Below are 13,495 nucleotides of genomic sequence, written 5' to 3'. Positions count from 1 at the left end.
TGGTTGACCATATGTGTGTGGTTGTGGTTGAGTATTTGCTATTGCTAAAAAGCAGAGATTACGATTGCGATATCTTCTATGGATTTAATTTGCATTGCTGTAAATGTGAGAGGGTATTTACTGTTGCTGCTTTAGCAGAGTTTTGAAGTTTCACAGAAATTCTGCTGACATGAAGTTGTTGTCAGAATCAAATCATGCTGACAGAAGATCTTGCTGCTTGATTATAAAGCATTTTCAGCATTTTCAAGCTTTCTCTATGTATTAATCTCATTTGTACTGACAGCAAACTGTGTGTTTTCAGTATACTTTTCCATACATTAACTTTGTTTCAGCTGTTTTTTTTTTTACATTACAACTGTTCAGTTGCATTTTACACACTCAGTACTGGCTGCTATCACTGATACACTGGAAGCCTGGAAATACTTCTGTGTGACAAAAGTTAAATCTAGAGTGTGGTATTGTATGTATGTAAATAAGCATTGGGTATGTGCCAATCCTTGCCGAACAATTTCACACAATGTTGAGTAAGTCTATCAGCATCAGATAAATCTCTCTGTATTTATTTATTTTTTTAATAGTGTGCAGTTTTCAATTTTGTGTCTGCAGTTGCATTTCCGATGTGGCGCACCTGCCGAATACTGAGCAACAATTCAACCAAGGATTTTTCTCCATGCTGGGCCATCCTGTTCATACAAAGCACCAGACCGCTCATGCTGTAGCTTAGCTCCACTGGTTGATGTAATAAGTGACAGACTAGTTATAAATATCAGTGATATGTTCATCCGTGTCTGTGTGTGTATGCTTTACGGTAGCGTGTATTTTTTCACCCTAAATGTTCCTACCTTGCAGCGTTTAGCTTTGTCTGGTTTAAGAGCCTTTTCTTTTTTTCATTGCTGATATAGAACAAATGCAACGGCCCATCAGGATATTTGTAAGTGGCCCGACTGTCCATTTCATGGCCACATTCATAGTCTGGCACCCTTTACATCAACAAGTAGTGCTGCAAAATAAGCGGTCTGCTCGTTTGCATGAGCAGCCTGGGATGGAGGCATATTGCTGAATTAATGCTTCAGTGTTCCTGCGGAAGAGAAGCAGCCAGACAGTTGGTTTGTCCATCCATGTCCATCTTTAGTGTTCGCTCACTCTCTCAATTGACTATGCAGCAAGAGATTCGTGCTGACATAGTCGTGTGCAATGTGTGGGTTCTGAAAGAGCTCTGAACTCCTGTTTGCAATGTGAAAGCTGGGCAAGGTGACCGGTCACACCTGGGCAAAACAATCCTCAGAACACAGTGCAATGACCCACCCAGTGCATCTTTTGTTAGCAAGCAAAGACTGGTTTGCCTGAGCTGAAGAGGAAAGGAATCCTATTGGTGGAGAAGGATTAGGGTACGGCACTGCCAGATTTTTAGAGCCTATTGTGGGAAAAAATAGGACTTTTTACTGATACAACAAGTAAAAAAGAGATATTTGTGAGTGAGAATTACAGTCTAAGAGAGAAAGTGATCGACTGCAAAACATGCACATGTGTTGCACACCACACATTTAAACCTGTGATAATATTATTAATCCTTTATTTATTATTTAAAAATCTCATTTCCAAGAGAGACCTGGCATCACTCTTTCAGTGATTGTTTTTAACTGTTATTGTATATTTCTCACATACTGGCACAGAATATTGTATTTGTTTTAATTGTTATGTGGTGCATGTGTTTTTGAATTTTTGCTGCCATGATGCCAGGTCTCTCTTGGAAATTAGATTTTTAATCTCAATGAGATTCAATAAAAGCACAGTGCTAGTATATTATCAACAACCAACAACAGGTGCCTATTTACACAGCTAGCAACTACCATTAAAAAAACAACATTAGCATTCATTTGAGGTAATATACTTGGCAATATTAATTCCATTATTCATTCTCTTTTATAACTGTTTAATCTGAAAGCATCCGGTGTCCATTAACTACTAAGAGAAATATGTGACTCTGTTAAATGCTGGACTATGTAAACTGAGTGACATTTTTAACGCTTTTGCAATCAAAAAAAAAAAAAAGTCACACAGCACTTTATTCTGCAGACTTTAAGCACTTTATCTATCACGCACACATGCACAAACATCAAACTCATGGATGTATCTGAGGCAGTTTCGTGTGCAGTATCTTGCCTGGGGACTCTACAGAATACATACTGGATGAGCTTTACTGATTAGTCAACACCTTGCTGTCTCTCCTGAGCCCATAGCTGTTAACTGTGTGCCTGCTGTTTGTAGCTGAACACGCTGAATACGGGGAATTTTATTTTGTATCGTTGGAAATGTTGGAAAGCTATGACAATGAGACAAATACAAATTAACTCTGTATTACTGAGGGGAGCCCTCTCAAACTGCAAACAATCCCCATGTCTTTTTATTATAAAGTATTTATAAGTGTAGCTTTGATCTATGTGCTGTGATAATAAGGTACTGTATATTACTATGTTTCAAACATACCTTGTTCAACAAAATTAAGTGAATACTTGATCATCACAGTGTTACACAAAACTTCATGGATGTCAGTCTGTTCAGTTAGGAAGCAGAAACCATTGTGAATCCATTTTATCTCCTCCCAGTGCAAATGAAAGTGACTGGACAAGCAACAAGACAACCAAAAAGGAAGTGGTTTAGCAGGAGATGTGCCATTACATGAGTAGAGCTGGGGTGACAGAGTGGTAGTAGGACCAGTTTCTGCTCCTTTGTGCGAGGAAGAAGAGGAGGCACAAAATTGCTTCCAGCAGGTTACTAATGTGCATGTTCTTAATCAGACTCTGAGAAATAGTCTTTATGAGGGTGGCTAACAAGTGCTAACATCCTTAGTGGGTCCTGTGCTCACACTTCGCAGCTCAATCAGCATTCGCCAGAAAATCCCAACACTGGTAAGTCTGCTGCTGGTGCTCTGTCCTTGTGTTACAGCATGTGTCCTGATAAAACTGCCACACTCTTGAGACTGTGCTGCAACAGTAGCAAACCTTCTTGCAATGCCACATATTGATGTGCAGTCCTGGTGGAGCTGGACTACCTACTGATTACTATAAAGAGACTTCTTTGTTAAAAGCTGGGAAAAACCAAGACTACTTTTGAAAATTTCCGTTCAGAAGTTTCACTGTGATTAAAGTCGGGGTTTTGTGGCGCAGCAGGAAGTTACTTTTAGTGAGGTCGGTGTGGGGGAAAAGGATTGAAACCACATAATTCTGATGACAGCAGGAGTCATGTAGGGGATAAGAATTCAGTTGGAAACCTTCCTGTGAATGCCAGTGTGAACACAGCTTTGGAGTAGCGGGAAAAAATTAATGATAATGGAGTGGATATGGCAACCACTTCCCTAATTGGTGTGCAGTCTTGATTTTCTCACAGTGAGAATTAGGGGGAGGAAAAACATGGCAGAGGAAGGGTAACAAGCCCATTCAGTTGTTAGCTGTAGCTGCAGCTTTGTATGAAACACCACACTTCCTAAAGCACTGAACATTGCACTGCTATCACATCAGAAATGAATAATTTATTTAAACGTAAACCTTCAAATACATGCTTCAACAAGTGTCCTCCACTCTGTCTTCCCACATGCCCTTCAGCCTAACTGTATTTTATTTTCCTTCAGTTTGATGTTGCCTTCAAGGGATCATCAAGAAACTTGAGTTCAATGCTGTGGAATATAAATAAGATAGCAGACACATAAAATCCTGAATTGTTTTTGTTGCTGTGCAATCTGAAAAGCTATGTAATGTTTTAAAAAAATATAGAGGTGGGTCTGTAACAAAGATTTTCTGAGGCGTATATTGACAAATCAGTATTCATTAAGTAACACTGTTTGTGTAACCTCGGTATGCTGTCTGAGGAAGCTGTGCACGATTAATATTCCCTCAGTAATTACACAAAATGTCATTTGCTGTTAGAAATAAGAAAGAATTAAACCAGGTGGTTGTTTGAGTGGAAATTTGTATCGTCTTAATTAGGATATTTGTTTGTGCATCTTCACTAAGTATTCAGTTGTGAGGTGGATTGTCTTGAACAGATTTAGTTGTCCTCTTACCAGAAATGATGGTTGTGCTAGTTTCTGCAGTTTGTGAGCATTTGTGAAGTTAGAACTGAATTCTTCTGAAGTGAAGATGACAATTTAACATTAATGAATAAGAAAAAAAACATGCGTAACATCAGTGGCTAAACAGAAAATGCCAGCTGGAGGCGTGGATGGATATTTATTGTGTTACACTAGATTCCAGCATGGTGACCTTTAAAGACAACGAAAATGCTATAATTGTGGATGTATTAGTGATTAAGATGATGGTATTCTAATTTATTTAATCCTTTCAGTGACTTGATAGCACCGTGATTTGATTTGATCTTTAATTGTAACTACTTGTCCTTATTTAAATTAAAAAAAACATCCATCCCTTAGGTTTACCAGCTTATTACTGAATGTCACAAACACACCTTTTAAAACAGGTTTCTGGAGGTCTGAATGTGCACAACACATGTGATGTTCTGTGAGCCAGCACAACCACCTTCACTGTTGTTTTTTACAGTTAGCTCAGTGTTACATGCTCTTTCCTTTGTATTTGTTTCCTCTATCCACTTTTCCTCTTTTCTTCTCCTCTCCCTTACTTATCTCTTCTTTCTTTCTCATGGCATGATTGATGACTGGGATGGCGGTCCCAAGCTGTACTTGTTAGTTTCGTTTTCTTTCTTCATGACAGGAGTTCATGGGTCCAAGACCCCATTGTTTCTCTGGCCCAAACCCATTTCACCTTGTTTTTTTTTTCTTTTTTACGCTCTTTCTCTCTCCATTTAAATAAAAGAAGTCTTTTGGTCATGGAGATAAGTTGATGGCCGTAACAGCTGCTGTGCTCTGCTTCTACATGCTGAAAGTTTTTGCTACATTGTCAAGATGGCAACCATTAAAGATTAGAAATGTATACTGCACCACTCCACCATTTGCGTTCTCATAGAGTACTTAATGTAGCCATATAATTGTCAGCGCAAATGCGCGTAGGCACTTAATGGTGTGAGCATAAGTATGGAATTATGAGATTCGAGACACAGTGTGTGTGTAATATGTACAAATAGGGATGCAGCTGTCTTCTGCGGGTTTTGCTGAAGTTTAAAAATGGCCAAATAACGTGCTGCACCCAATTAGCGCATGCTGTTCTTTATAAGGTCTGTGTCACGCTGCTTACACATCCTGCTGCCCTGCAGAGATGTCTTCCTTTTTGTGGTCGTGCTAGTGGCAACCAGAGCACTCGTAAACCACACACGTGGCATGCTTCCTTGATTTGTTATAAAAACAAAAGCAAACAAAAGAAAATCTTTTTTGCACTCCACACTAGAAAGAAAGCTGCTAAAACTAATTTGAGAATTGTAGATTGAGCCTCTTGATAGTTTTAATTATGTTGTTATAGACCTCTTTAATCTGTAATCTCAGCTTCACAATGATTATTTGCCAGCACCATTTGCAAGTCTCTTTGCCTCCTGCCTTGTTGGCTGCTAGCTACTGTATCTATCATCAGTGGTGCTGTCTCCTCCGGTCTTCTACATATTCTCCCCACACTCACTTCACACAGCCAAGTCACAGGAATACATTAGAAGAGTTTTATCATGATCCTACTGTAGAAACACTACAAAGGTAGTTCCTTGTGATGGCTTAAATCTTTGTATTGCCTTGCAACCTAAATAATTACCTCACTACACATGTTCCTGTCAGACAGATGCTCTCTTTCAGTTTTATAGCAACACCCAAGTTCGGTTCAGAGAATCAAAGAAAGACTGCTTTCATTTCCTCCTCTCTAAAGCTCTGCCACGGCCTCTGTGGATTCTGACCATATGTTTTAAACCAAATACAAGAAAGCCTTTCCTTTGTAGTGTTGCTTTCTCAGTGAAACTCACTGTGATCCAAGTTTTATGACCACCAACAGAGGATTGATAGAGCTTTTTAAGTTTGGGCATCAGACTGAAATTTACATGTAACTGCTTTACCTGTTATATTGTATTTCTTCATGTGGAAAAAAAGAGTTTTATATATCAAGTCAACATCTCTGCCTCAGTAAAATGACAAGAAGCTTGCACTATGAGACAGGTGGGTGTCACCTAAATCTCTGCAGGAGACATCGCAGGATAGGATGAATGAGTACAAGTCTCTGCCTGAAAGCAACACAACAGGGTGAAATCTGCCATGTGCACGCATACATGTCAAGTCAGTGCACAAGAGCAGCTAGAGAAAATCCAGACCCAAAGAATGACCGTAACACACTTACATACATAACAAAACTTTATAAATAAATAAATACTGAATAAATGTGTCATACAGCCATCACGTCCACAGAAATGATGTGCACATAAGGTCAGTAACTGACAGCAGCTCCATTCTGACACATAGCTCTACCTACCCACACCTGTCACTCACTCTAGCATCAGTACCAGTACTCAGTTCTGAAAAATCAAAACTTTATCGTCCATCCTGAGTCAGATTTATCTTACGATACTTGTTTTAAAAGATTTTTTAATTCCTTATCTATTATTCATCTATTATTCAGTCACACGCCAGCTCTTCTGATGTAGATCCAGGATCACTTGCACTTAGCACTATACAATATACTATCATTAAATGGATTTCCTCGATAGCTCAGAGGGACGGGATGGCAAACATTAGGACTGCTTTGAAAGGGAAAAATTTCCACTAAGAAGAAAAATGCCTGGGACTAGAACTCTCTTCAGGCAAAATGAATTTACACTTTTTGCTGAATTAATCTCGATAAATAGTTAGAACTCTGTAGTAGGTCGTCTTCATTTTCATGCTAAACTTTGAAGGTGATCGCAGGGATGCAGGAGCAACACTCACAACCTGCACACCCCTGCTGCATAGCTTTGCGGCACTCAGGTGACATTATGCTGCAAACAGATAATTTATGGTGGCACACACGCTACTACATGTCACACCGAGTCCTCTATTGGTAATTCTTACTCCGTAACACAAACCCCAGCCTTCATCTGCCACACTAAGGGCAATGAGCTTTAGTGCATTAGCATCGTCCCACGCTTTTGGCCCTGGGCCACGCATATTGTATGAGCAGGTAACCTACATATACCCATGCTTCTGTCAGCGGAGGTCCCCTGATAAGACAGGTTCAGTGTGCAGAGTTTAATGGTGTCCTGGAGTGTGTATTATAGTGTTTAGTCAATTTATTCTCCTGTCAAAAGAGATCAAGGTCCTGCTGCTTTGACTTAAAAGTGCTTTTCAAACAGCTGCCAGATGCTCTGGGTGTGCGCTCTTCAAATGAGTTTTGGAATGTAAAAATACTGATATATACAGTGATGGGTGATAGGGTGCGATCAGTGTGAGCTAAAGCGTTTGCTCATAGAATTTTAAGCATTTCAAGAAAGTCATATAAAATGGGTTTGATTGAGCTTATCTTTCAGACCGAGCTTGTTAACTTGTGTGACATAACCAGTCCATCCATGATTTTATGGAGTTGCAGTAAAATATAAGTGGAAAAACCGGATAGACGCTGACAAACAAACTGTCGCTGATGACAAGGAATGGGAGGTGTTGGTGTCGGGATTTACTAGCAGCATAAAATCAGCCAAATGATGAGGGGAAATTTTAATCAAGGCTGAGGGAGAAACAGTCATGAATAATTTTGCCTTTGCACCATGTTTAACTGACAGAATATTCATCGAGGCTGATCAATACTTAAGCGCACAGTTTAAGCTTTCTGTTTGACAAAAATGTTTGTGGTCTCTCTCTCTTGGTGTGTGTGTGTGTGTCCCAGATTCTTATCGGGGAGGTGACCAGTTTTTTTGTGAAGACAGAAGGCGCTCAGGAGAAGACCATAGTGACGGCTGACTGCTGTTACTTCAACCCTCTCCTCCGTAGGATCGTACGTTTTCTGGGTCAGTCACAGTCTTAAAGATCAGAGCTTCTTCTGCTTTAACTAATAAAGCCTCTCTTCTCTGGGGTGCAGCCTCATTAAGGCTCGCACCACTACATCTCTATCTTACAGTATGTAGACTAAACACAAAAAGCCCTTGTCCTTAACATGAGTCTCCTGTGGACGCATTTTCGTTAGCCTTATTTTTATGTCCCATTCTGTTGATGCTCTGTGATCTTTTTCACCACATCTGTATGACAGACTGAGGTTCTGAAGCATAAAAGCAAAGACTGCTTCTGTCTAGTCATTTGGTGCGAAACACATAAAATCAACAATAACAGCTGAAATCCCAGGAGAGTGCTTGTTTTCTTGTACACGCTCCCTCACTTTCACTCTGTCTGTCTTTCGCTCAGGTGTGTACTCTTTCGGCCTCTTTACCACCACCATCTTTGCCAATGCCGGTCAGGTGGTGACAGGAAACCAGACGCCTCATTTCCTATCTGCCTGTAAGCCAAACTACACAGCTCTGGGCTGCCAGTCTCCACTGCAGTACATCGCAGAGCACCGAGCCTGCACAGGAAACCCGTATCTGGTGGTGTCCGCCCGCAAATCCTTCCCCTCCAAAGATGCAGCGCTCAGCTTCTACTCAGCCATCTACACGGTGGTAGGAGACTTTCTTTTTTGAGTCTGGGTGAAGGGAGATGCACCGGATGAGATGACTGATGATCTGGTTTTACTTTATGAAGAGTCTTTAGAAGAGCTATAACACACAACAAAGCACCAGAAAAGTTTCTGATAAGTGGCTTAAAGCAGACTAATATTGTTTATATTGTTTAACATTTTTACTATTATTCAAGTCTAGCTAACGCTGAACGCTGAGTTATCAGCTGCTGAGCTTGGCAAGCAAGGTGCATCCACAGACTGTACAGGTGAATTGCACAGACACATACACCTCCCAATTTGTGCCAGAAGAAATATAAATTAAATACTATAATTTTACTCATCAAATTTGGAGTATAGGTTACTTGGACTGGCTGTGCAATTAATCATACACATCTGTCAAATAATTACAGTAAAAATGCTTCAAAAGGAAGTAAAATGAAAACATGGCTGGTTTCAGATAGCTAACGTAAACACTGGCACACAGCTGGAGCCCTCAGCCACCTGTAATTCAACAGTCTGTAATTTAAAAGACTAATAATAGAATAGACTACCCCCATATATTTGTATATGTATAGATGTCCAAACAGGTTTTTGTACCAGGTTGAAAACATGGTTATTTTTTTCCACTGTTAAGTATTTTTCAGCTGCTTGGATCTGACACACACTAAATCCTGGCAGCACATCAACCCTACTCTCCGCCTACACTGGCTCCCAATAGAGTGCACTGATATAAATATGAGATCTTCTACAAGTCCCTCCACAGTCTTGGCCCTATGTACCTCTATGAACTGATCTTCATCCCGTGACAACCACCTCCACCCTTCCTTCCTTTCAACCTGTTTGTGTGGCTGGTCTTAACCACAGGCACTGGAGGGCTGGTGTGGCTTGTTTCCCATCAGTGACACTGAAAAGAATGAAAGGTTCACACGCTGCAGAACTCCAGTTTTCTGATTTATGGCATCTAGAAGTGATGTTTTGAGCACACCAGCGTTCTATGAAATGCCTCTGAGCTCAGGTGCTGGGTGGCTCTGTGGTTTGGATTTTTACACTAAACAACACTGCATGAACCATTTCTTTACCCATGCTCTAACTTACACCGCTGATTGTACTGACTGCATCCATTATAGTTAGTTAAAGTTCTTTTCTTCTTTAAAATAAACTGTATTTAAATTGGCATTTGTGTGCATCTTCCTTTTTGTCATGGCCATGTGGCTCTATACCCCATCCCAGAGTCACTTGCTCCTCAAACATGAGGCAGCCGTCCATTCCATCTCCACGTTGGAGATCCTGGGGTACAGAATCATATGTGTCGGGATTCAAACACTAGCCAATGCTACCACTTTACATCAGTTATGACAAATATAAGGTTAAGCCTGGTAGTTCTTTCAACCACATTTTAAGGTATGTGCACAAATAAAAAACAGAAGTAAAACTCCAGATTATCCCTAGATAAATCTACATTTTACGAACATACTGAAATAAACAGCTTGAACACAGTCTTTACACAGAGCATAGCAAACCGAAAATCATCTTTTCTTAAAACAATCCCTCTGCAAACTGGCAAGTTTTATACCCGACTTTCAAAGTTTTGAATATTCAGAATTAAAATATGTTCATGTAAGAGATTATAAAGTAAAAAACGTTCACTTAACTAACTAAGTTGGACAAAAAGAACGCACACCCTTCTGCCTCTTTTCTCTGGAATTACATTAACTTGCTCCTGTCATTTTAGAACCTTTAAACCAGCTGCAGTGGTTTTATTATGCTGCTTTCCCTGCGGATAAACCACTCAGCTGTTCAAAAGTCCCTGCAGAGTGCGGCCTCTTGTGGTTTGCTCAAGCTGTTTGAACTATTAAGCTAGTCAGTGTCTAGAATATTTTGCATTATCTCAGCTTGCTGCTTGAGCTTTCAACACATTGTTCAACTCTTTGCTTTGTTAAGATAACATAGCATTTTAAAAATGTACCTAATTCAGTATATTACTGCTTTCCAGATGTATGTGACTCTGGTGTTCAGGACAAAAGGGACCCGCCTGATGAAGCCCACATTATGCTTGGTGCTGCTGTCTCTGGCTGTGCTGGTTGGGGTGGTGAGGGTGACTGAACACAGGAACCACTGGAACGATGTTCTGGCTGGATTTGTAACGGGTGGTGCCATTGCTGCCTTTCTGGTAAGAAGGAGAAAGGGAGGGAGGAAACACTGAGAGGGGTAGTAAAAGAAAGTAGGGTGAAAGAGGCGATAGATCATAGCCTATTTATACACCTCCAGATAGGAACACAGTCGCCTTATATGTTGTCAGTTGCTATAAGCTGCCTAGAGCTGCTTCTATCTCTGCAAGCTGCTCAGCAACCCGCCTACATCCTCCACCCTCCTTATTTTCATTCTGTGCCTGACTTAATCAATGCCACGTCTGCTGCCATCGATGCCTGCTCTGTTCTGTAGCCATCAGGCCTTGCTGTCAAATATAAATTACTGTCAATGGACATCACAATCTTCATTTTACAGTTACAGAGAACAACCGTTGCAAAAATAAATGAATAACATGGTCACGGCTGTGTCACCAGCGTGCTTTTCGTATGTCACTGTCCTTTGTCTGTTTGCATTTTAGTTTCATTTTCTTGTCATTCTCGAGTTTACATGCTGTTTTTGTAGATGTCGTACTTTCTGAGCCTTCACCATCATAAAAACTCAAACTGTGATCTGTTCCACTCCATTTTCTGTGTGTGGGACATGCTGAAGGGAGAAATGTGGTAAAATACGGTTACAGGAATGATGGTGGGAGGATTTACTGATGATTAAGGCTACGAAAAGGATGCACTTCCATACATGACTGTGAAAGAAAAAAAAGCGTGGACTAAACAGAGTCTTTTATATTGATAATTCAAATAATGTCATTTAGTGTTGGACCTCTTGACCCAAAGTATCAGTATTAACTTCAAAGATCAAAGTCATTTCTGGTGTGTGTCCCTAAGAATATAAATTTCTTTCCATGCCTCCCCGCAAAATTCATTGCCTATCCCTCTTTCTTTTATCTCAGTCTCTCCCACTTCACTATCTGTTTCCATGCACACTTCAGCATTTCATGCAGCAGAAAATCATCCATCTCTATAGTGGAGTAGAGCGAATTTCTCCCTTCCTTTTCCCTTTACACCTTTTTTGTCTGCTCTCTACCAGGTGTCATGTGTGATCAACAATTTCAGGCCAACCCAGATAGCAGCGTCGACTCCTCCACCTCCTCAGCGCTCAGAGCCCCCCGTTGGGCTGCCTCTTCTCAGCCTGCCCCGCGTGGAGAGTCCACTTGAAAAGTTAAGTGGCCTCCAGGTAAGGGGTGGGGGAAACGAAATGTACCAAAGCAATCAAAACAATGTTTTAAATGTACATGTACTTGTTTTTTTATCGAAATGTTTGGGCATTTTCATTCCATGACAAATCAGTGAGTACGTCCAACCTGACCTCCTCAGAATCAGCTGTAGTGTGTTTAGAAAAACTATATAAATTTTTAACATTATAGAAAAAAAAAAACTTGACATATTACAGGCCATCATATTACATATTTTCCAGTGTTTCTGATCTTTTTTTGTTACGCATGTTTTCTCTTATTTCTATAACCAGCTTTGAGCGTCAATATCATGGGATGTAGTCTGTAATGTAGAAGAACAGAGAAAAAAAAGCATTTACTTTTAAGGGTCATATCCACACGTGATCGAGGTGCTGGTCACAACAAGTAGAATATAAAAGGTCTTTTGTTTTGATACCAGGTTCATTTTCCAGCTCTGATTCCTTTGTGTTGAAATCCTTTACTAATCATTACTAATAAGTAACCATTTTTTTTAATGAACACCCATTTCCTTCAGAATAGCCTTAATTCTTCATCGCATAGATTCAACAAGGTGCTGGAAACACAGTTGCTGCAGATTTTTACTTGGCTGCACATCCACATCCTGAGTCTCCCATTCCCCGCATCCCTAAGGTGCTTTATTGGATTGAGATCTGGTAACTATGGAGACCATTGGAGTACGGTGATGTCATTGTCATGTTCAACCCATCAGAACATAGCTGCTCGGCTCACAAAGGAATAGACGTGGTCAGCAACAATACTCAGGCAGGCTGTGGTAGTGAAACAATGCTCAATTGGTTCTAAGGGAGCCAAAGACTGCCAAGAAAATACTCCCCAAACCATTACACCAGCAGTCTGAACTGTTGATCAAAGGCAGGATGGATCAGTGCTTTCATGTTGTTGATATTTTATTCTGATTCCGTCTCAATGTCGCAGCAGGAATCAAGACTGATCAGACCGGGCAGCATTTTTCCAATCTTCTGTTTCCTGTGCAATTTATAGGAGTTGCACACCAGGTGATCTTCTGCTGCTGTGGCTGATCTGCTTTGAGGTTTAACATGTGTTCAGATATGCTCTTCTGCATAGCTTGGCTGTGATTAATGGTTATTAAAGTTACTCTTTACTTTCTATTACCTCGAAGCAGTCTGACTATACTTCAGGATGTCAGCGTGACCATGTGTACATGGATCTAAATGGACCCAATTATTGCTATGTGATTAAATATTTGCATTATTAAACAATTGAACAGATGTACCAGTGACTGCCAGTGATTGTATGTGCAAAGGTTGGATTGCAATTTGACGTGAATATACAAAAACCATAGTGACAAAACAACACGCACCCAGAGACCTGTGGAATTGATATTTTCATAAAGCATATGTGCAACAAGACAACCTATTAGAGAAAATTTTCATACATCAGTATGAAGGAGCAACTTTGTAAGGCTTTGTTTTTATATACTAAAAAAAAGTCAGCTGATTTGAGGGGTCAGATTTTATGGATCTTTTATGGAATGATCTTCCTGTCTTGTTTGACTCATTATGTCTTAATGTGTACCAGATGCTCTGATCTCTGTCTGATATCCTAGCTTTGTGTGTCCATT

General features: G+C 40.2%; 1 protein-coding gene across 5 annotated transcripts in view; it reads left to right on the top strand.

The window, feature by feature from the left end:
- Window positions 1-13,495, top strand: part of LOC120729128 (phospholipid phosphatase-related protein type 2-like) — a 57,231-nt gene that overhangs the window by 43,061 nt on the left and 675 nt on the right. For 2 of the 5 annotated variants that reach the window (XM_040024597.1, XM_040024600.1), the window contains 4 exons: window positions 7,794-7,914; window positions 8,306-8,556; window positions 10,549-10,725; window positions 11,730-12,216. In XM_040024597.1, the coding sequence (XP_039880531.1) occupies window positions 7,794-7,914; window positions 8,306-8,556; window positions 10,549-10,725; window positions 11,730-11,981 (801 nt within the window). In that variant the 3' untranslated portion in view covers window positions 11,982-12,216. Of the gene's footprint in view, window positions 1-7,793; window positions 7,915-8,305; window positions 8,557-10,548; window positions 11,390-11,729; window positions 12,217-13,495 lie in introns of those variants that run through there. The other 3 variants (XM_040024598.1, XM_040024599.1, XM_040024601.1) reach the window with 3 other exon arrangements.

This window comes from Simochromis diagramma, unplaced genomic scaffold (genome assembly GCF_900408965.1).
Source record: "Simochromis diagramma unplaced genomic scaffold, fSimDia1.1 OVJJ01000302.1, whole genome shotgun sequence".
Taxonomy (NCBI): domain Eukaryota; kingdom Metazoa; phylum Chordata; class Actinopteri; order Cichliformes; family Cichlidae; genus Simochromis; species Simochromis diagramma.
This window is presented reverse-complemented; position numbering and strand designations above follow the sequence as displayed.